The 23,992-nt window shown below is 47.1% G+C and overlaps 1 protein-coding gene across 2 annotated transcripts in view; it reads left to right on the forward strand.

Annotated features, from left to right (window-relative positions):
* LOC142573223 (proteasome adapter and scaffold protein ECM29-like) overlaps window positions 1-23,992 on the forward strand; it is a 297,184-nt gene that overhangs the window by 112,248 nt on the left and 160,944 nt on the right. For both annotated transcript variants that reach the window (XM_075682816.1, XM_075682817.1), the window contains exons 14-15: window positions 4,243-4,290; window positions 17,159-17,274. In XM_075682816.1, coding sequence (XP_075538931.1) covers window positions 4,243-4,290; window positions 17,159-17,274 — 164 coding nt within the window. The remainder of the gene's footprint in view (window positions 1-4,242; window positions 4,291-17,158; window positions 17,275-23,992) is intronic.

A 23,992-nucleotide genomic window follows, 5' to 3' on the forward strand; every position in this document is an offset into this window, starting at 1 on the left:
GGCTGTAGTGTGTTTGAACATGTCAACATGCTAAGCCTTTTCGCAAGTGCTTTTTTTTAATGACATTCGTCGGTACGAGAGCCACGTCGTCTGCATCCTGGGAGAGCGAGGCTTTTCGCCTGCGGAGCATTGGCAAGCCTGAAGCAAGTGAGTACGGAAGCCTCGTCGGTGGTCCGAATTTCTTATGTAAATAGCTTCTTCTATCTCTTTGACTCTGATGAAGTCGCGGCTCTGGGAGCCGGGTGGCCGCGGGCCACGGGTGCCACTATGGGCTGACTGGTATTGCGGCCTGGCACCGGGTGCTCCGACACCGTCTGGGACGGTGTCGGGGCTGTGTGCACCGAGCGGGGTAGGACCACCTAACAGAGCTGACGTCTCCTCGCGGCTGCCTGTTTTGCACCCATTTTGGGTGTTTTTTTTGTTGTTGTTGTTGTTGTCAGGGTAGCGACGCTTTAGGCCTAAGGCTTAATGAAGCGCTGCCTGTCGCACGTGGAGGGACACAACCTGGTGGACCGTGGCGTTGAAGTGTTGCACTCTGCTTCCCTCATTCTAGTTAGCCTCGCATGAATTGAAATTACTCGTTCGACTTAAGGAAGTGAGCTTCGTTCACATGAACTTAGCATCTGAGTAGCTGCCCGATATTTTGCTAACCGAGTTGGACATCATACCACGTGGGCGATGCACATGCAGAATTCCTCTCCCTTGCACTAGTTAAGTGTTTGCCAAGTGTGTTGAGTACGGCAGCGTGATTGGAGTCACCCCTGGCTTGCTGTCACCTGCACATCGTCTGCGCTGCTGCCCCGGATTACGATCGAGCCAAACCTGTGGCCGGTTCGGCGCAGACTTCGGCAAACGCTTGTATCCAGCTCGCAACCCTCGGCGGCGGAGAAAAGAGCCGGCGGTCACCGACAGCTACTACGGCTCTCGCCAGCAGGGCGCATCAGCGCGAGTGACGCTTGCTCGTTCCGACTACTGCGTCGCCGTTTCCGGAGTCCCGGCCTGAAATCGTGCCGTCGAGTCTGCAAAGCAGCTGCTGTGACCGGTGGACGCCAGCGGTGTACCCAAGGACAATGTCGGCTCGCATGTTATGGACAGCGTGTGGACATTTCCTCAGTGCGGCCACTGTTGCATGTACTATCTTGTTCGCGAAGCACAGGTTGATGTTAGACCGTGTCACATGTTTCGCTGGAATAAGTAGTGATTCAAGGTTGGGGGGATGTGGGGATGCGCGACTCTCACGCGTCCCCTGATATGTTGTTTTTCCCGCAAAGCTTCCGTCTCCTGCAGTGTGGCTTCGCCGCGTGGCCTTGTGCCGGCGGCGGTCGGAGTGGTTAAGCGCAGTGTGAGAGATGGCGCGAGTGTTGCGCAGCTGTGGGGTTACTTGGGCGCGGGAAAGACAAGGCCCTCCCTCTTTGATTCGCGGACGGCGAGCAGCGCGGACGTGCCGCGCGTGTGCCGATCCATGCTTCTGTGAGACCGTCTCGTGAGGCCTCGTTCGAACGCGCCACCGTTCACGTGACCGTATGTGCGAAGAACCAGGCATTGGGATCCAGCATAGGGTGAACATATTCGCTTGTTATCTGGTCGCGGTGAGTTGGACTTCCTAGATTCGTCACGCGCCCATCGGCATGTTTTGGAGATAGCAACTCGGCTAGCAGACATTGATCTATGAAAGGTGCAATAAATGCCCTTGTGATTGTTTGCACTATTGTGTTGTCGTTCCTTTGTCCCAAGAGCATGAGTATGAGAACCCCACAAATTGTACATCTTTTTTGTGCATCTTTTTTGTACATCTTTGTACATCTTTTTTGTACATATTTTTGTACATAAAATTGTACATCTTTTTTGCATGCGCCGCAACAAGGAGATGAGCTGTCAGTGATAAGGAAGATAGCCACAAGGCTAGCAGCAATGATGACATAGAATGAGCTCGGCATGTTCATATTCAATAAATATGGTTTTCGTTTTGATGAACGCTGTCCTCACTTTTTTGTTCGGCCTACGTTCAAGGTATATTTTTTTTTTCTGGCTTCGAACTTTCAGGGGTCGGCTTAAAATTGGAGTCTGCATATATTCGAGTAAATATGGTAGATCTATTTAACAATTGTACAAAGCACATACCATTTGTAACAGCATTTTATTGATGAAACAGACCTAATTGAGGTTTACTATGGCACGAAATTGTCCCAAATCTTTTGCTTCAACATTATCTTTATTGCCTAGGAGAGCACACATTTTTCTGCATTCTAGTTACGAAAGGCTGCAGATAAGGCTGCAGCCGGATTTGATGTTCGTGCGGAAGTGCCAAAACAGGGGGAGCGCTCACATGATGTTGGAGTAGGTGGGCACAGAATTCAAATTTTTGACCTCACTGTTCCTTTCACTCATGTCCGGATACATAAGGTTGTAAACATTATGTATCACATTAACGTTGATATGTAACGTTGTAACATTGTTCTGAAGCTCTTCATGGTCGCTGTACCTTCCTCCACAGACACAAACTTGTCGATTGTTGGCCAGTCAACACCTTCTGGAAATGCTGATAAACTGCTCTAATGATCAGTGAAACTTGCAATGGCTTCATCAAAGGGCTTTTTAGTGCCATCACTGGAAACGCAAAAACTGGTGCAACGATCAGTTCCTTCTTAATGTCAGCTTAGAGTGGTGCAATGATGTCAGATTTTTTTCTTTTTTTTCACCACACCCAGCTGTATAATTTCCAACTTCACATTGAACTGTAGGTTGTCCCGTCTTGTGCCAGCCGTTATCCAAAAACATAGAGAACACGTTGGAAAAAGGGAAAATAACACCGAAAAATGCCAAAATGGCGGAGCGAGCACTGCAGGGCAGACCAGGATCATATTTTCGACGGAGTTGTCTGGCATTGGCTGCACCATGGTAGAGCAGCACAGGCGTAGCTGGGCTAAAGCACTTATTCTGAGGGGATGTTGGCTTCCTGCCTGGTGCCCGTGTGGGAAAGCCAACTTTTGGGACACTCGTTTTGCTTAAAGTGTGATATACTGGTAAGGACTGCTATTTTTGTTTGAAGTAACCATACTTACTGCTATATATTCTCATTGTACCTTTATGGTGTTCACCAATTGGTTGATATAAGGGGTAATTTGATGTAAATGAGGTCAATATAGTTGGGTTCAGCTGCATTGAGGTTTTGAGTCTATAAGAAAAACAATATAAATTCAATCCGCCAGTGCTCTCTTGCCCTGCAGTCTGATCACCATGTCATTTCCTAAGTTTCTGTAGCGCTCATGACACCTCTCCATTACCCACTGTGTTGGGACGTGTCCCAGTGGGCTTGTCCAGCAGTTATCAGGGTTCATTCACTGAAGTCTAGAAGTTTGAACTTGGACTTTTTGAGTTCAAAACATATGTCTGCTGCAAAATGTGTATGGGTGAAACAGCAACTACATAACTGGCATTTACATTAACATATTAAAAAATGGATATGAGTTGCTAGGACCTGTAGTGCCTGTATACACGGTGCAATACGAGGAAGGCAAAGAAAAACGCTTGTTTCTGTTGAAATGTTTTGGCAAAATACTATCCTCATGCGAAGCATTGTGGCCATCCTGGTAGAGTGGGGAATATGGTAGTCATGGGGTTGCCAACAGGATTGCCATCTCTTGCCTGTGGGTAGCAGGAAAAAGGCGATATTCAAGCTCAGCAGTGGGCACTGAATAGGAAAAGTACTTGAGCTGTGTTAGTAAATTACCTTTCTATACTCGTACCGTGAGAAGACGTTTGATGAGCCAGAGAAGGTGGAAAACAAAACAGCAGTGCTTTGAAATTCCTGCACTGTGGCTTCCTACGTCATCTGCTTGGGCCTAGTCAATTTTTTCCAGTAAAAAATCTACTACATTGTGTTCTAAAAGAGCCAATAAATTAACATAGCAAATTTTGATAACTTCTACATAGCCACAACTGCTCCAATGCAAAAGAATATGGCAAAATGTGTGACACCACATTGATGTACCAGCAATGGGGTTTCGGCATGAATTTCTAAAGAAGTGGCACCTTGACCTTCATTTTATATTGTAGTAATTAACCTATAACCAAATATTCATGAATATAGAATTTTGATACAATATTTGATCAGTCTGAACTGATTTACTGTTTTTTGAGAAAGAGAAGTTTATTCCGTGCTCTTTGCTTTCTTTTGTGACCTTTGTCTCAAGATATCTTGAATCATTAACAAGTCCTGATACAAGTTTGCCACTCATGCAGGAGTCTGTTCGGAAGGCAAGCGAGTCTGCCCTGAGAGCATTGACCAAGGTGAGCAGTGTGAGAATCCTTGTCAGAGTGCTTTGGCCCGTTTCTAAGGAAATTCTGTTCCTAGGTTAGCTCAGCAATTACTACTGTGTATGTGAGTAAACAATAACAAAAAGAGGTATTTAATTTCATTCTACCTCAGATTACTGGTGTGTATGTTGCAATATGGAGACCAACAAAACGTTGCTTACTCTGTGGTCTGGGTTGTAACCAAGCCCCTCTGGTCTTGCCTATTTGTCATCCTAGTTATCATTTTTCATGCCAGCTCATCTAACTGTTGTTTACTATATAAACTGGAATTTTGGTTGCAATTTTCTCCTGAGAACGAAAACAGCTAAGGTAGCTTTGCATCCTATGTACATAGCGGTCTCTCATTGAGGCATGACAGCATTTTCACAGAGAATTACTTTGTGTAATATATGTTGATGTGTTCCACTGTCATCTGACATTCTGTATTGAATCATGGGGCTTCACATACCCATTGCATACTGTCATAGTCTGCAGTCTTCTGAGAAGAGTGGTAAAAGTAATTGCATCTGTATCATGCTGTACATCATATTGTGACGCGCTGACGAAGAAGACGTTTCAATCATCGTCGGAAGAAGACGACGCTCTGGTCTTCGCGCGCTGTCTACCATCTTGTCAGCTGCTACAATTATTGTAAATATCTTGTAAATATACGTCTGACTATTTTTAACCCCGTAACATTTTTGGTGGAGGTTGCAGGATTGTTATCAAGACGGATTTACGTAGCGGGCGCTCCTTGGCTGCATCTACAATGCCAGCTCAAGGGGGGATGCTTCGGGCCCATCGGCACCCACGCCCACTGTCATTCTAGCACACCCCCGCGACCCAGGAACCTTCTCTGGCACCGACGACACTGATGTTGAAGACTGGCTTCAACTATATGAGCGGGTGAGCGCCAGCAACCACTGGGACCAGACCATCATGCTCGCTAATGTGATATTTTACCTCGCGGGCACGGCACGCGTCTGGTTTCAGACCCACGAGGAGGAACTTACCAGCTGGGACATTTGTAAGCAGAAGCTCAAAGATTTGTTTGGCAAGCCTATTGGACGTCAGCACGCTGCCCAAAAAAACCTGGCTTCACGTGTCCAGACATGCACTGAATCCTACCTCACGTACATCCAGGACGTGCTCGCTCTGTGCCGCAAAGTGGATCCAAAGATGTCCGAACCTGATAAGGTCGCACATGCCACTAAGGGCATAGCAGATGATGCCTTCCATCTCCTTGTCTTCAAGAATTTTTCCACTGTGCAAGCCATCATTACCGAATGCCGGCGGTTTGAAGAAGCCAAGAGTTGCCGCATTGCCCAGCTATTTCCCCGCCTTCCCAACATGGCTGCCACATCCACCTGCAAATACCTCCGCAGTCCGCTCACACCCAACCACTCTGATGACATCCTCCATGTAATCCGACGTGAATTAGAAGCCACATCTCCTGTCACGACCCCAACCCATTGCCTTGACAATTGCCAGGCGACCGTCTCATTGATACAGTCCGTCATGCGCCAAGAATTGGCCAACGTTGGCTTGACCGACGTCTGCTCAGTTAATCGGCCTGACTACACTCCGTCCAGCACTGTCATACGCACCCGCAGCCTGAATACCCCAACCCGGTGTCGCAACCCGACCGAATGGCGTACTCCAGACGACAGGCCTATATGCTTCACTTGTGGCTGTATCGGCCATATTTCACGTCACTGCCTGTCTTCGTGGAATCCGACCCCCTGGTCCTACCACCCATCCCACGGCCCTCATGCTGCTCCTCGGTTCCCCCCGCCAACGCAGCCAGTAAATTCTGGCGACACTTCTGTGCCTACCCGCTCTAGCCACTCGCCTTCGCCACGCTGCCGCTTCTCCCGATCGCCCCCATCTCGCCGATCACCGTCCCCTAGCTCCTTCCGGCACACACTTCCGGAAAACTAATAGGTGCAGCACCTGGAGCTGATGCTGCCAAACAGACCCGACACAAGAATCCTCTTCTGACCTTGCCCACACATTGGAACCTCATAGAAGTGAACGTGGATGGTGTACCTGTTACGGCTCTGATTGACACTGGCGCGCATGTATCTGTGATGAATGCTCAGCTTCGGAATCGTCTCGAGAAAGTCCTCACTCCTGCTCCGTAGCCTGTGGTCCAAGTCACCGACGGTGGAACACCAGCCGTTATTGGCATGTATCCGGCTCGCGTGAGTGTCGCCAGACATCATACTTCTGTTTTATTTTATGTTCTAGAGCACTGCCCTCACGACCTCATTCTGGGCCTTGACTTTCTGTCTACACGTTCCGCTTTGATAGACTGTTCTGCTGGTGTTGTGCAACCCGCTCTACCTGCTGCTATTGACCCTCTCGATAGTGCTTCGATACGGCTATGTTCCACAGAGCATATTCGCCTCCCTCACCGTGCCGTTACCTACATAAGTTCTCCCCCGTTTCACCTGTACCAGACGGTGACTACATCGTATCCCCTAGTCCGAATGTCCTGCTCTCGCATAACATCGCTTTTCCTCACACCGTCATTATCATTTCGGACAACACGTCCTGCCTTCCGCTTGTGAACTTTAGACTCTGTACAAAAGTACTCCTGCGCGGAATATCCCTGGCGTAAATAACGCCAGCCAGAGACTACCACATTTCAGTTTTCTCTTGTGACAGCTCCTCGTGTTCAACGCTTGCTTCACCCCCGTCCCTTCAGACTTGAATGCCCTAACAAAAATGATTGCTTCCAATCATCCACCCCAGCGTGCTAAAGAACTACGTTGCCTCCTTGCCTCATACTGGGACGTATTTGACCTTGGAGAGCACCCTCTAGGACAAACATCTCTCGTAAAACATTGAATAAACACCGGTGATGCGAGTCCGATCCATCGGCGACCCTACTGCGTCTTGCCTACTGAGCGACATATCATCCAACATGAAGTTGACAAGATGCTTTCTCGAGACATCATCGAACCTTCTTGCAGCCCATGGGCATTGCCTGTTGTACTAGTTAAAAAGAAAGACAACAGTTGGCGATTTTGTGTCGATTATCGACACCTCAACAAGGTCACAAAGAAAGACGTCTATCCGCTACCACGCATTGACGTTGCCCTGGATTGACTGCATGGAGCACAATATTTTTCGTCCATCAACCTTCGCTCCGGCTACTGGCAAATTGCTGTCGATGACATGGACCGCGAGAAGACAGCTTTTATTACTCCTGATGGCCTGTATCAGTTCAAAGTGATGCCTTTCGGTTTATGTAATGCCCCGGCCACATTTCAACGAATCATGGACGCCCTCCTACATGGTTTCAAGTGGTCCATCTGCCTCTGTTACCTGGATGACGTGATCGTTTTTTCTCCGACTTTTGTGACACACCTCGAACGCCTATTGACGATCCTATCTGGTTTCCGTCAGGCAGCGCTACCACTAAATTCATCCAAGTGCCACTTCAGCCATTGGGAAATTTCTGCGCTCGGGCATCTCGTCGATTCTTCTGGTGTACGCCCTGATCACGATAAAATACGGGCAGCGAAAGACTTTCCCGTGCCAACATGTGCCAAGGATGTTCGCAGTTTCTTGGGCCTTTGCTCCTACTTCGGTCGGTTTGTCCGAAATTTTGTGAACGTTGCGCGCCCTCTCAATCAGCTCCTCAAGAAAGACGCTACCTTCATTTGGGGCCCTGAGCAAGCTGGTGCTTTCACCAAGCTGATTGGGCTGCTTACATCCCCGCCCATTCTCGCTCACTTTGATGTGTCAGCTCCAACAGAAGTCCGTACCGATGCCAGTGGCCACAGTATTGGCGCTATCTTGGCACAGAAACAACAAGGGCGAGAACGTGTTATTGCCTAAGCCAGCCCCCTTTCCTCTGCTGAGCGCAATGATTCCATCACTGAACGCGAGTGTCTGGCTTTCGTTTGGGCAGTGGGTAAATTCCGCCCTTATGTGTATGGCCGCCAATTCACAGTCATCACTGATCACCACGCTCTGTGTTGGCTTTTGTCCCTCAAAGATCCTTCAGGGTGCCTTGGCCACTGGGCTCTGCGCCTTCAAGAATACAACTATTCAGTTGTGTACAAGACCAGCCGGTTACATCAAGATGCGGACTGCTTTTCGCGCCATCCTGTCGACCCTCCTGACGTTTCTGCGGCCGGCATACCTGTCACCGTTCTCTCTCTGGCTGCTTTTCGCGATATTGGAGCTGAACAATGTCGGGACGCCTCCTTACAAGACCTTATTCAATGGCTCACTTCAACGATGCCCGATCCTTCCCTTCGCATGTTTTAACTCCAAGACGGTATATTGTACCGCTCTAACATACGCCCGCACGGCCCTGCCCGACTCTTCGTTGTGCCTGAGCATCTGCGTCAGGCTGTTCTCGCCCAGCTTCATGATGTACCGACTGCAGGTCACCTTGGTGTCTCACGGACTTATGACCACGTTCGTCGGCGCTTCTTTGGCCTGGTCTGTACCGTGACGTCTGCCGTTATGTCGCTACGTGTGACCTTTGTCAACGACGCAAAAAGCCGACCACACTACCTGCTGGTCGCTTTCAACCACTTGACGTACTATCAGAACCATTCTTCCGTGTAGGTGTTGATCTTTTAGGCCCTTTTCCTATGTCTGCTTCGGGGAACAAGTGGATTGCTGTAGCAACAGACTACGCCACCCGATATGCAATCACACGGGCTCTTCTGACAAGCTGTGCAACCGATGTCGCCGAGTTCCTCCTAGAGAATGTCATCCTTCACCACGGCACTCCTCGACAGCTCCTCACCGACCAAAGCCGTTACTTTCTTTTGAAAGTTGTCAATGACATTCTACACTCGTGCGCGACTAAACACAAACTTGCTACTGCTTACCATTCACAAACGAACGGTCTAACCGAGCGCCTTAACCGCACCCTTACTGACATGCTGTCCATGTATGTCTCCGCTGACCATTGCGACTGGGACGTTGCGCTGCCGTTCGTTACTTTCGCCTATAATTCGTCTCACCTTGATACCGCTGGCTACTCTCCATTCTTCCTCTTGTTTGGCTGCGACCCTAAACTACCTTTCGACATCGTTTTGCCTGCTAGTCTTAATTCCACATCTGAGTACACCCGTGAAGCCATACTCAAAGCACAAGAAGCACGCCATATTGTTCGACGTCAACTTGTGGAGTCGCAGGACAATCAGCGGCGCTTATATGACGCCCGCCATCGTGACGTCCATTACACACCGGGCGTCCTGGTTCTCCTTTGGTCACCGTCGCAACGCGGTGGCCTTTCGGAGAAGTTACTTTCACGCTACTCTGGCCCTTACCGTGTCTTGCGTCAAGTAACTGAAGTCACGTACGAAATCGCCCCTCTTGAGCCAACCGTGGCTCAGCAACACTCCGACAGGGTCCACGTCGTGCGTCTTAAGTCATATCATTCGCCCGCCTCCTAACCAGCACCGAGCCAGTGCTTCAGCCGCCGGGGATCATGTGACACGCTGACGAAGAAGACGTTTCAGTCATCGTCAGAAGAACACGACGCTCTGGTCTTCGCGTGCTGTCTACCACTTTCTCAGCTGCTACAAATATTGTAAATATCTTGTAAATATACGTCTGACTGTTTTTAACGCCGTAACAATATGTTCCGCTTTTTACCAAACTAAACATCCCTCCCTTTCAGTTAACGATCGATTATAAAACCGCTGATATAGTCTGAAATATAGTTGCAGTCAACACACCTTATCCTTCATTAATTATGGTATCAGCAAAGTGTGTCACTAGACAAGCCCTTCATAAGAATTTCAATTTAACAAAGCCTAAAGATGTATATAGGTGCTGTAAGTTAACATTTGCTGAAGCTATAATATGGAGTAACCTTCCAACTGGCATCAAAAGTTCTACTAACACTTCAAAATGAACAAAAACATATTTTTTTTCTGGAAAATATGTATCTCTATAACATGATGCTTTCCCCACAGGGTGTCTGCATCAGCAGGCGTTTGGTCTATTGCAACACCACCTACCCGAGCACACGAGGGTTGGACCCTCCCGCGTGTAGCCGTGCGCGGCTTAGGCATGTCTGGGAAAAGGGGGATCCTGGGGGTTGAGCTGATGCTGGGTGTTTGGACCTTTAAGGCCCCTTGGCAGAGGCAAGACACCTATTAGGCCTCGGTTTCACATAGACGGCCCCTCCAGACTGACCCACCCGGAAGAAATTGGCAGTCACCTTTACCTGTCCTCCTCTCCAATCTTCGTCTTTCTCTCCCACTTTTCCATCCTTCTTGTCTTCTCTTCACTTCTTATTACTTCCGTATTTCCTGGCGGCAAGGGTTAACCGTGTGTAATATATCCAATCTTGGGTACATATATATTAGGTTGTAGCGGCGATGCATACCTGGCATCTGCAGGCATTATTCCCAACCGAGTAGCATCCCCTAGTTAGGCTCGGTGGTGAGTGGCTACCATCACTGCCGAATTTTCCAGTGTTTACATGGCAAACGCTTTTCCTCCCCTCCAAGATGTCTGGGGAAAGGGGGATCCTGGGGGTTGAGCCGATGCTGGGTGTTTGGACCTTTAAGGCCCCCCGGTTCTTGAGGGTGCACCAAAGCAACATTACAGTTCCTAGTAAAACCAAACCATGACACCTTTTCAAAGTTCCATGTCCTTCACAGTGAAGGCAACCCAACTATTAGAAAACTATCGCCTTTCTTAGTATCCAAATGCCTATCAAACACGATCGGATCGGGCTACAAAGAGTCCAAGATGGCAAGCGGAGACCTCCTCCTTGAACTGACAAAGAAAGACCAAGTCGAAAAAACCAGTGAACTCACAAGTATTGGTGACATTAATGTCGCAATCTCCCCACATTGCACACTCAACACAAGCAGAGGAGTAATATCAGAAGAAAATTTTTTGAACCTCAGTGACGAAGAGCTCCTTAAGGGATTCCAGGTGCATAATGTAATCAAGGTACAAAGGATAACACTTCGACAAAATTACCAACAGATCCCCACAAAACACGTAATACTAACATGTGGTTCTAGTACTGTGCCGAGTTCAGTCAACGCAGGCTACCTGAAGATCAACGTCCGACCCTAGATACCGAACCTGAGGTGGTGCTTCAAGTGCCAGAGGTTCGGACATGCATTACAATCATGCAGAGGAAAGGAAACGTGCAAAGTGTACTGCCAACGACCATCCATCTGACAACTGCAGTGCTCCCGCACAATGTGTCAATTGCAAGGGCGATCATCCAGCTTACTCACGGAGCTGCCCTTGCTGGAAAAGAGAAAAAGAAATAATAGCAATAACTGTAAAGGAAAAGATTTCATTCTATGAAGCAAGGAAAAGGCTAAGGCACTTACTTCAAGTAAGTTATGCCAGTGTGATGCGGCAGGGGGCAGCGCCACACTGGTTTCAGGAGTCTACAGGGTCCATGTTCGGTACTCTTGTAGAAACTCCAATCGACCCCTTTGGGGCTTCAGCCAGTGCTGCTCCATCATCATCGAAGATGGCCTGGCAGACCACAGTGCCCCAGAACCCGAAGTTGAACCGTACCCCACGGCCCGAGACGTGCATCTTGGCGCCAGGCTCTCGATCATCCAGTGCCTCGGAAAAGGCGATGAAGGTCAATCCGAAAACCCCGGCGTCATTGACACCAAAAGACCCGCGCTCCTTGGAGCGCTCCCAGAAGGAGAAACATATTGTAACTCTGCTGAGAAAGGGAAAGGTAACCTGAACGGTTACCACCCTTCATAAGAGTAATCAGCTTTTTAATACACGTCACCCACAACTTGTAAGCTCACGCCCATAAGTAAATTTTTTTTCTCATTCCAAAAAGATGGCTTTCATCGTTCATTGAAATTGCAGAAGCCTAATTCACAGTCTAGGTGACACCAAAAACATTATAAATAAGTTATCACCAGTAGCATTTTGCCTCCAAGAAACGGACCTAGGACCCAGACATACACATTTTCTTAAAGGTTTTACTGTCGTAAGAAAAGACCGCGAGCACTCCAGTAGTCTTTCAGGAGGCGTCACTATTGTCGTCGAAGGTGGCGTTCCCACACAGAAAGTTTTATTAAATCCTCCGTACGAGGCAGTAGCTGTCACCATTTTATAATTTGAGACTGTCACCATCTGTTCATTGTACATTCCTCCCCATAGCCATTTCACAACTCGAGAGCTGGAAAATTTAATTGACCAGCCGCTGGAGCCTTTTGTTTTAGTTGGAGATGTTAATGCTCATTTCACTGCGATAAGAATGACCAAAGAGGACAACTTATCAAAGATTTTATTTTGGCTAACAGCATCTGTCTTTTGAATTCAGGTGCACTAACTCATTTTTCACTGCGTTCACGTAATTTTAGCTGCCTTGATTTAGCATTCTGCTCTCTGGACATTTTTACCGATTTTAAATAGGATGTGCTGGAGACTTCATATGGCAGTGATCATCTACCTGCTATAATCAACCTCCCATCTCCAACGCTACCCATTATATCTCACAAACCGCGCCATTGAAAATTACAAATGGCAGACTGGTCTGTTTTCACAGAAAGTGCCAGGCTGGAGGAGCTTATTTTAACAGACTTAAGCATTCACGAAATTAATGAAAAATTCGCTAACTGTATTATTTCTGCAGCTGAAAAGGTGATTCCACAATCTTCTCGCATTGTTTAGAAAAGGCTAAATCCTTGCTGGACACATGAATGCACCGTAGCAAAAAAGCAGCAAAATAAGGCCTGGGGAATCCTATGCAGATATACAACACATAACAACTTTCTGAGTTTCAAGCAAGCCAAAGCGAAAGCACGATATAATCGGAGACAGGCGGAAAAAGTGTCTTGACAGAAATATATATCTACAATTAATAGCACCGTCACATCTAAAAGAATGTGGGAACAGGTCAAGAAGTTTAAGGGGGACTACTCATCATACACGATACCCATATTTACACCTTCAGGCACTCAGACAACACTACAAGAACAAGCGAATTTACTTAGGGAACATTTCTATAATGTCTCTAGCTCGCCTAATTATTCAAACACGTTCTTAAAATACAAACTGTCAGCAGAAAAGGAGAAACTAACAACTGCTTGTATGTCAAGGGACGAATGCAACGCTCCATTAACGTTACAAGAACTTAACAGGGTTCTGTGTGCTGGCAAAAAAAAACTGCAGTAGGTCCTGACCGGATCCATTATTCCATGCTTGCACACCTGTCCCCAGCATCCGTAGATGCTCTCCTTATATTTTTCAACAACGTATTCGAATCTGGAATCATGCCAAAAGGTTAGACAAACGCAATAGTTGTGCCTTTTTTGAAAACAGGTAAATCCCCCACATGCCCAAGCAGCTTTCAACCCATTGCCCTGAAAAGCTGTTTGGCGAAATCGTACGAAAGTGTCGTAAATGCGAGATTAACCTTCACGTTTGATATACGGAACATTATTGATTTTCATCAGGGTGGGTATAAAAAAGGGTGTTCAATGACAGACCACCTCGTCCAACTTGAACATGAAATACGTGAGGCATTCTTACACAAACAGCACTGCCTGCCAGTGTTCTTCGATCTAGAAAAAGCGTATGATACCATGTGGAGATTTGGAATGTTACGTGACCTTGCTGCGTTAGGAATCCATGGCAAAATGCTAAACTGTCTTGCTGATTTTATGTCTAACAGAACATTCCAGATCTGTCCAGGCACTGTGCTCTCGCGCACATTTATCCAGGAAAATGGCGTGCCACAAGGTTGCGTACTTAGCACAACACTCTTCAGAGTAAAAATGAACTCTCTCAACAAAGTCATTCCCCCTCTGTTATGCACTCCATATACGTCGGTGATCTGCAAATAGCGTGCCATGCCTCAAACTTACCAACATGTGAAAGGCAGCTCCAGATAACAATAAATAAACTAATGGAGTGGGCTGAGAAAAATGGCTTCCGCTTCTCGACTAAAAAAACTGTTACACTGCTATTCTCGTAAAAACGAGGGTTGTACTTAGACCCAGATTAAAAACTGAATGATGTCGCGCTGCCGGTAAAACAAGAATATAAATTCTTGGGAGTAATCTTTGACAAAAAACTAAACTTCCTTGCCCACATTAAAACACTAAAGAGTAAGGCAAATAAAGCATTGAATATCTTCAAAGTGTTATCTCATAATCACTGGAGTTCTGACTGAACGTGTCTTTTACATATTTACTGGTCTGTTGTGAGTAGCCTTTTAGACTACGGCTCCATGGCTTACGGCTCAGCCAGACAGTCCTACATCCAACGACTTGATCCAGTACATAACATTGGACTGCGACTGGCAAGTGGTGCCTACACAACATCACCTATTCTAAGTTTATACGTCGAGTGTAATGAACCCTCCTTACAGCAGCACAGAGCATTACTCACTTTTTCTTGGGTGCTCAGAATTCAGTCATCACCGCAACACATATGCTACAACATCCTCACACAATGCGACTCACGCTTACACTATACAAATAAACTGAACATGATTAGGCCACTCGTCCTACGGTATGAGCAATACTGTCGGCATTATGACATTCACCACGAAGTCCTCCAGGTTGCCAAAAAACCACAACGGTTGGCCCTGTGGTACGATTTCACACACTTTTGTGATTGGACGCTAAGACATCTAAAGAAAAGAGACATCTCACACGAACACATTATACAAGAATTCCATGCACTTCAGGAGAAATATCAAAATAACATGCAATATTACACTGATGGCTCTAAAACAAAAGAACACGTGGGTATGGGGGCCGTAACAGAAAATTGGGAAACAAGTATTAGAATGCCACAGCATGCTTCTGTTTTCACGGCCGAATTCTATGCTATATGGGTTGTTGTTAAAAAGATTATTACTGATAAACACAAAAATGCAGTCTTATACACTGACTCTTTAATCACACTGAAGGCTCTACATCTGAAATCTGAGTGCGAACCCCTGATAGGAGACATTTTAAACATGGTGGCGCTTAACAAATACGGGACATCAATTCGTTTCTGCTGGGTTCCAAACCATGTTGGAATACCTGGTAACAAAGCAGCTGATAGATGTGCATCGATGGCAGCGTACAAAAAGATAACAAACACAACGCTTCCATATAAAGATAGCATCTGTGCGATTAGAAAAGCCTTAACGGCAAAATGACAACATGAACGTGACCGTTGTGCCAACAACAAGCTACATCTCACTAAACCCATAGTTGCTGAATGGAAGTCATGTTATCATCGGGAGCGGTTCATCGAAGTAGTTTTATGCCGACTACGCATTGGGCACACACACCTCACACACAATTATTTACTTATGAAAGAAGGCACCCCAACATGCGAGAAGTGCCATGAACCACTAACAGTTATGCACATATTACTGACATGTACACACATTGCAATGCACAGACGAACACTTTTGCACAAATTATATCAACTGCGCATACCTTCACACCCTGCTCTAATTATAAGTGATGATCCGCTAGTCCCATTATGTGACGTCCGTAAATTTCTAGACGACACTAGATTTTTACATAAAATATAGATTATTAACACAGCCTTTTCCTTCCTAAACTGGATTTTAAAACACCTCGTGTTTTGTGCAGCGTAGCCTTAGCCACTTTTGCACCATTAAACCACATTTAACTTACTAACATGATGCTTTCAATACTTTTTGTGGCCCTATACGTTGTCCGAATGCTCTGTCTTCTATATTCTGTTACAATATCTACACTTTCCTCTTTGCAATAGTATTTATTGTATGCTTTCTTTTATGATGTGACATGTGACACTACACATTATTATATAGTTTCCTTATGTGTCCAGTTAATTTGTCTTTGTTCTTGTTTTGCTGCGAATTTTTCATGTTTTGCTACGAATTTCCTTTTTCTAACGGGTCCCTCAATAGCCTAGTCGGCAGTGGACCCAGATGGTTTTTCAACCATAATTTTGTATAGTACATTGTAAAAGGACCAATACATTTATTATTATTATTATCATTATTATTATCATTATTATTATAATTGTTGTTGTTATTATTGCTTAACACATTGTGAGTTGTCTGGCCAATTTAAGGTCAGGGTTCAACCTATATTTCAGTCTATGTCGTAGTTTTTGTTGCCTTCTGCATATTCTGTCATCTTAAATATCTGTTAGCTGTTTCTTCTGGCCATATTGTTCCAGTACTTCTGCTGCATAAGGTTAAAAGAACATTGACACGAAAATTTTGTGTCCCCTTTTTCTCGGTTTTTCTAGGTAGCTGTTGACTCCATAGTTACGGTAGGAAGCCTCAAGTTCTTGAGAGCACCACAAATGAATAATTGCAGCACCTTTTGTACGGCTTGTCCAAAATGCTTGCTAGCACAATGCAGCGTCAGATGTGGAAAGATTACCCCTCATGTCACCGGAAGCAGAGGTAGCAGGATGTGGCGGTTAAAGACCATACACTCACTGTGTCGCCGAAAGCTGCTAAACTGTAGCTTCTTTTGTGAACACAGGGGGACGCTCTCTCCCCTATTGTCTCGTCGAGGGGACTTAGCTTTAGGCACCATGGCCACAGTGTGTGTGTGTATACATCAGTAGTATCTGGAACTGCGAGACTGCCACAACAGGTTTCGGTGCTGAAATAGCTAGCGTTTTTCACATTCGAAGCCACAGCACTCATGGCATACATTTTGAAATGCTCATATTAAAAGCTAATGTAATAAATTATGTGCTGCGTTATCAGGGAATTGAGACTTCATAATGTAATTACTGGGTCGAGGGATATCCTATAAAGTAATAAAAACAGTAAAGAAAATTTATATCAGTACTCATGCTTCTCTAGTGAGCTGACATACTGTGTGTCTGGGAGAGGATGCTTGACCCTCGCTAACTTTTGCAGGCGTGTGTGCGAACATGCGATGCTCAGGCAGGCGGCCGTGAGCACGCCCTGGGAGTGATACTTCCCAGCGTGGCAAAGGGTCTGTCTAGCACCGTGGCGGAAGTGCGACACACCAGGTAGGAAAGCAGTGAACAGCTGTGCAGTCCCAGACTGAGTAGTTGACTTTGTACGTTAGCAGAGGCATGTTTTTCTTACGAGAGTTGCCTGGATTGCTGCATGGTATTCACTGTAAGCCAGTTTGTTTTATGAGGTGTAGGCATTGAGAACTTGGGTGTTCAGGTGATCCTCGATGACAGACTTGAATTGACATTGGTCAGTTACAGCTATCAAAAGCCACGTCAGCAGTAAGATTGTTCCACTCCTTGGCACTAGAAATGAGATGTGAAGTGTTGTTCTTTGGGCACACTACAGTTGAACAGCATTTATATAAGTGTGATTGTAATTTAATAAATACTGCAAGCCAACTTCCTCATCCCAGTTCAGCATGTTTGGCTTCTAGCAACAACTACTTCTTATCGAGTGCTAGAGGTAATTGTGGCCAATTTTCTAGCCATGGATTCTGTCAGAAAACTTGCATATATTTAACTAGAACCTTTGTATATTGTTTCAGTCAATGCTGCCCTTGTGACAGTATCGTTACTGTGTTATGGATAGCACTTTACTATTGTCTTTTGAGTTCAGAATTATGCTATCTTCTGTAATTATCTGTACCTACCAGTTTCTTATTATTACAGCTAGTACTAATGGAGGTTCCTTTTTCCACTCTGTTTACTCAGGGACATCCCTTTACATAGACGATCCATACTTTATAACTCTTCCTGTACAAACAATTAGCCATAAACAGCAGCTGAAGTTGACATTCATTACAGCAGGTCCATAATAATCTAACAAGAAAGTTTTGTTACATCCAACGTCTGTTAGCCCAAAATTAGGGCCGTGGTATATTGCTTCCATGCACCTTCTGCTGCACTGTAGGCAGTGTGGATGCACTGTGCTCTTGAAAGACGTCTGTGCTGCAGGAACAGCTGAACACTAAAACAGAAAGAGCAGAAGCATTGCATATCAAGAGGCTAGAGCCTGACATTTGTGTGAGCTCACCTTTAGTGTTGACAAAACAAAAACATAGTTAAGACTTCAATACAGTGGAACCCGGTTGCTACGTTCCTCACTGTTGCATTTTCCCATCTGCTGTGCATGTTTTCGTGGTCCCGACATAAATCCCATTGATTCCTATGCATTATGTCCCCATTTGATACAGTACCCAGTGGAGCGAGGATACCTCCATTCGAAGCAGTAATGAACAGGTTGCAGACATCTCCTATGACTAGCGATGAGGTCAGAATTTAGGGCCTTGCAAGACATGAAACGGGGAAAAGTGGCAGGAGAAGATAGAATAGCAGTCAGTTTAATCAAAGATTGAGGAGACATAATGCTTGAAAAGCTCGCGGCTCTCTATACAAAGTGTCTGTCGACTTCAAGGGTCCCAGAAAACTGGAAGAATGTAAACATTATACTAATCCACAAAAAGGGAGACGTTAAAGAATTGAAAAAAAGATATATAGACCCATTAGCTTACTTCCAGTATTACATGAAATATTTGCCAAGATTATTTGCAATAGAATAAGGGCAGCACTGGGCTTTAGTCAACGAAGGGAACAGGGTGGCTTCAGGAAGGAATACTCTACAGTAGATCACATCCATATCACTAATCAGGTAATCGAGAAATCTGCAGAGTACAGTCAGCCTCTATACATGGCTTTATAGATTACGAAAAGGAATTTGATTGAGTAGAGATGCCAGCATTCACAGAGGCATTATGTAATCAAGGAGTACAGACGGCTTGCATACCGTATTTACGCGATTGTAAGTCTACTGTGAGCATTCTATTACCCCTTCATCTTCTTCATCTGTATATATTCATCATCATGGTCAGCGTCATCATCTTCAGCGCGCAAACTGTGCAATAAACCGATGAGGCTTAACAGCTGTCTTGCAAGTGGTGGAGGCTGCTTTCGATCCCTTGGTCCTCTACGCCTTCGAGTTTCCCTGGAGCTTCGTTCAGGCCACCGCTTGCTCCACCTTTCTGCCAGGATGCCCCAAGAAGAGCCTCCAGGAGCCTCCGGCCTCACCGTCTCTGCCCCACCGGCCGTTCCTTCATGGACCATCAGCACGCGGCAGCGCGATCCCACCATGTTCACTGGCCTTCGTAGTGACAATGTTGATGACCGGCTGAACAATTATGACTGTGTGAGTGAGTCTAACCGGTGGGATGACATGCACAATCTTCGCAACGTTGCATTCTAGCTCACTGACGTTGCCAGGACTTGGTTCCTCAACCACGAGAGCACCTTGCCTGACTGGGTGGCCTTCAAAGACCAGCTTCAGCAGATTTTTGGCGCTGCCAATGTCCGCTCTAAGGTCGCCAAAAAAAAGCTTGATGGATGCACACAACTTCCTGGGGAAACGTACACATCTTATATCGAGGACGTACTCGCCCTTTGTCGCCATGTTGGCGCCACCATGACGGAATCTGATCGTGTTCGTCACATCCTAAAGGGCATTGCTCAAGTCGCGTTCAACGCACTGGCGATCAAGAATCCTAATACTGTTAATGATGTGATCGCGACTTGCCAACACCTGGACGCACTGCAGGCCATCCGTTTACAACCTGTCGCCGGTGACGCGCCTCCTTCGTCGGATACCGACCTGCGTCTGCTGATTTGGACTCTCATACGCGAAGAGCTCCAAGTGTGTGGCCTGCTCAGTCCTCCAGTTCTCCAGCCTCAGCCTTCGGTTCCTGGCCTGCGCGACATCATCAGAGAGGAGCTATCCTCTATGACCTGTGCTGCGAGCTGTGGCCCTCTTTCGCCATCCACCTCGTATGCTCAGGTTGCGGCTATGCAACCAGCGTTCGTTCGGACAGCGCCTCCTGCTGCTGCTACTGCCCCCAACCATCTGGCGACTCTACCACTCCGTCCGCCTGCCACAGGATTTTACACTAACCGGCCTACGGCCCGCCCCATTTGTTATTATTGTGGTATTCGCGGTCACATATCACGTTTTTGCCGAAGGCGACAACAGGACTAACGCCGCGGCTACAATATTTATGAGAGAGACCCGTTGCTTCCTCCAAGTGCTTACCAGCACCGGCTCTCCCCACACTCACTTTCTCCACCTCCCGAGGTGCCTCGTAACTACCGTCCAGGTCGCCGCCGCTCGCCCTCCCCTCTCTGACGCTCGACATTATGCCTGCAACCGGCCACCCGCACTCCTGACTACCGATCGGAAAACTAGATGGTGCAGTTTTTGGAGGGAAAGCTGCATGGCTTGCACAGACTACAATTCTTCCAGCGTGCCCGGCAGTACTTTATTCGTGTGCGTAGAAGGTGTACCAGTCATAGCATTGCTTGATACGGGAGCAGCTATTTCTATTATTCACGCTGGCTTGTGCGCTCGTCTACGCATAGTTACTACACCTTACAGTGGAGCTCTTCTTCGTGGTGCAAATAATGTTGTGATTCGGCCATTGGCGCAATGCACCATTACAGTTTCGATCGACGGGATACGCCACCATATCCAGTTCGCAGTGTTGACTTCCTGTGCTCACATACTTATACTAGGGTGGGACTTTCTCTCTTCGGCGTCGGCTTTCATCTCGTGCCGTCAAAGCCTCATTAACTTGACAGAGACCGACCATACCGACAACGTGCACGAACCGCGCCTTTGCTTATGAACTGCTGACGATTGTATGGTGCCCCCTGGTTGCGAACAACTCCTTGCAGTTAACTCTGACATCACAGATGGTGACATTTTAGTTGTACCGTCAGCCCGTTGCTTATCCAAAGAGATTGCTCTGGCACCCAGCCTTGTTCGCTTCACCAACGGCATGGCCACTTTGGCTGTACTCAACACAAGTAATGAGCCAGTCCTGCTTTCTAAAGGCGCCGTTATCATGTGCATCTTGGACACTCAGCCTGTCTCTGTGCTTACCTCGACTACTGCTGTCTCACAACCACCCATAGCTATGGATCCGGTCCCTGCTTCTGATCTCGCTAGTACCATCAGCTCCGATCTAACGCCACAGCAGACGAGGGATTTACTGGCGTTGTTACCCAAGCGTAAAGACTGCTTCGACGCCCACTCTCCTCTTCTGGGACAGACTTCTGCGACGGCTCATCGCATACACACAGATGGAACTACCATTGTGCGCCGGCGGCCATATCACGTTTCTTCCGCTGAACGACAGATCATCGATACCCACGTTGCCGACATGCTGAAACGTAGTATAATACGCCCATCTTCAAGTCCTTGGTCGTCACCTGTCGTTTTGGTGCGTAAGACGGCTCAGTGTGATTTTGCGTAGACTACCGTGCCTTGAACAAAATATACTGCAAAGATGTGTATCCACTGCCCCGAATCGATGATGCGTTAGATTTATTACAAGGCGCGGAGTATTTCTCCAGCCTTTATCTACGCTCCGGATGCTGGCAGATACCCATGCACGAAGCAGACAAGGAGAAAAGTGCCTTTGCGACACCTGATGGACTTTACGAATTTAATGTAATGCCTTTCGGCCTGTGTAATGCTCCCGCAACGTTTGAGCGGATGATTGACACCGTACTACGGGGCCTAAAATGGAAGAATTGCTTATGCTATCTTGACGACATCATCATATTTTTGTCGACCTTCCATCAGCACTTGCAGCGCCTCGACGAAGTCCTGAAATGCCTCTCAGCTGCTGGCCTTCAGCTGAATACACAAAAGTGCCACTTCGCCAGCAAACTAATTAAAGTGCTTGGACACCTTGTCAGTAAGGAGGGCCTTCGACCTGACCCTGACAAGATTACCGCTGTCCTCTGTTTCCCCAGGCCTCAACGCGCCAAAGACTTGCGTAGCTTCCTTGGCCTAGCTTCGTATTTCCGGCGCTTCATACGTAACTTTGCCACCACTGTGGCGCCGCTCCATCAACTCCTTCCTTCTGGAGCTCCCTACATATGGTCGGATGAATGCCAAACTGCTTTTGACGCCTTCAAGCGGGCCCTCACATCCGAACCTGCGCTTTGTCATTTTGACAGCACTGCACCCACTCTTTTACATACTGACGCCAGCGGACACGGTATCGGCGTTGTTCTTCTGCAACGTCAACAAAATTCTGAAAAATGTGTGGTTGCATACACAAGTCGCACGCTAACAGCTGCAGAGAAAAATTATACGATTACCGAGCAAGAGTGTCTCGCCGTTGTTCGCTCCATCCAAAAATTCCGGCCTTATCTGCACGGCCGCCACTTTAGGTCATTGCTGATCACCACGCCTTGTGCTGGTTGGCGACGCTAAAGAATTTAACGGGACGTCTCGGCCGCTGGATACTCCGTTTACAAGAATACGACTTCGACGTCACCTACAAGTCCGGAAAGAAACACCACAATGCCGATGCTCTCTCTCGTTGTCCCCTACCACTGTCTTCAAACACTGCTTGCTTACCACGTTCCGTGAGGAAACCGCAGGGCGACGCCTGCATTCCCTTCGCTCTCGACCAGTTCCCATCCAGCCATTCTCATACGTTTGCCTCTAGCCAACGTAATGACTCCTACTGCCACTCCATTATGGAACGTATTCACGGATCATCTCGCACACCTAACGCTCAGCTCCGTCGGCTGTTGAAGAACTTCAAGATTGAAAATTCTATATTATACCGGTACGTGTTTCATCCTGAAGGGCACCGTTAGGTTCCTGTCGTTCCCCGATCACTTCGGGCCCAGATATTGGAGAGCTTTCACTACGATCCCACTGCCGGTCACTTTGGTTTCCATAAAACCTACGAGCAAATTCGCAGCTGCTTCTCTTGGCCTGGACTCGCAACCTGTGTAGCGAAATACGTGGCTTCCTGTTCACTCTGCCAACACCGCAAACGACTGACCTCACCTCCAGCTGGACTGCCCCAACCTGTCCTGTAGCTCCTTTTGCAGTCGTTGGTATCGACCTCTGTGGACCGCTACCCTTAACCACTGGCGGCAAACGATGGATCGTCACAGCTGTAGACCACTTGACACGGTTCACTGAAACAGCCGCACTATCTTCGGGATCCGCAAAGGAGGTTGCAGCCTTTTTCTTGGATGGCATCTTTTTACAGCATGGAGCCCCACGTGTCCTTTTGAGTGACCGCGGCAGGACCTTTCTCTCTAAACTTCTTGACGATGTTCTCCGTGCATGCAATACCATCCGTAAAACGACTTCCAGCTACCACCCTCAAACTAATGGTCTCACAAAGCGCTTTCATCGCACACTGTCTGACATATCTATGTACATCAATTGGGATGTCATTCTACCATTCGTCACTTTCGCATACAACACGGCCGTGCAATGCACTACGGGGTACTCGCCCTTTTTGCTTGTGTATGATCGCCAACCGATCACTACCTTTTCGACGTTTCTTTCTTCGGTGTCCCCGTGCCTTCGTCCACATCAGTGTGTGAGCAGTTTGTTTCGCGCATTGCCCGGTGTCACCAGCGTGCCTGCCTCAACACTGACGCCAGTCAACAAGACCGCAAAATTCGCTATGATGCATCTCACCATGTCGTTTCCTTCCACCCTGGAGACGAAGTGTTACTGTGGACCCCAGTTCGCGCTCCTGGATTGTGCGAGAAATTTCAGTCCCGTTTTATTGGGCCCTACATTGTTCGGGAACAGACTTCGCCAGTTAACTATCGTGTCACTCCAGTTGTTCCGCCTTTGGACGGCCGCTGCCATTCCAAAGCCGTTCCGTTCCACAGAGATTGTGCATGTATCACGTTTAAAACCTTTCATACGGCGTTTCCCGCCATAACCAGTGGCCAG

Source organism: Dermacentor variabilis, chromosome 2 (assembly GCF_050947875.1).
Source record: "Dermacentor variabilis isolate Ectoservices chromosome 2, ASM5094787v1, whole genome shotgun sequence".
Taxonomy (NCBI): Eukaryota; Metazoa; Arthropoda; class Arachnida; order Ixodida; family Ixodidae; genus Dermacentor; species Dermacentor variabilis.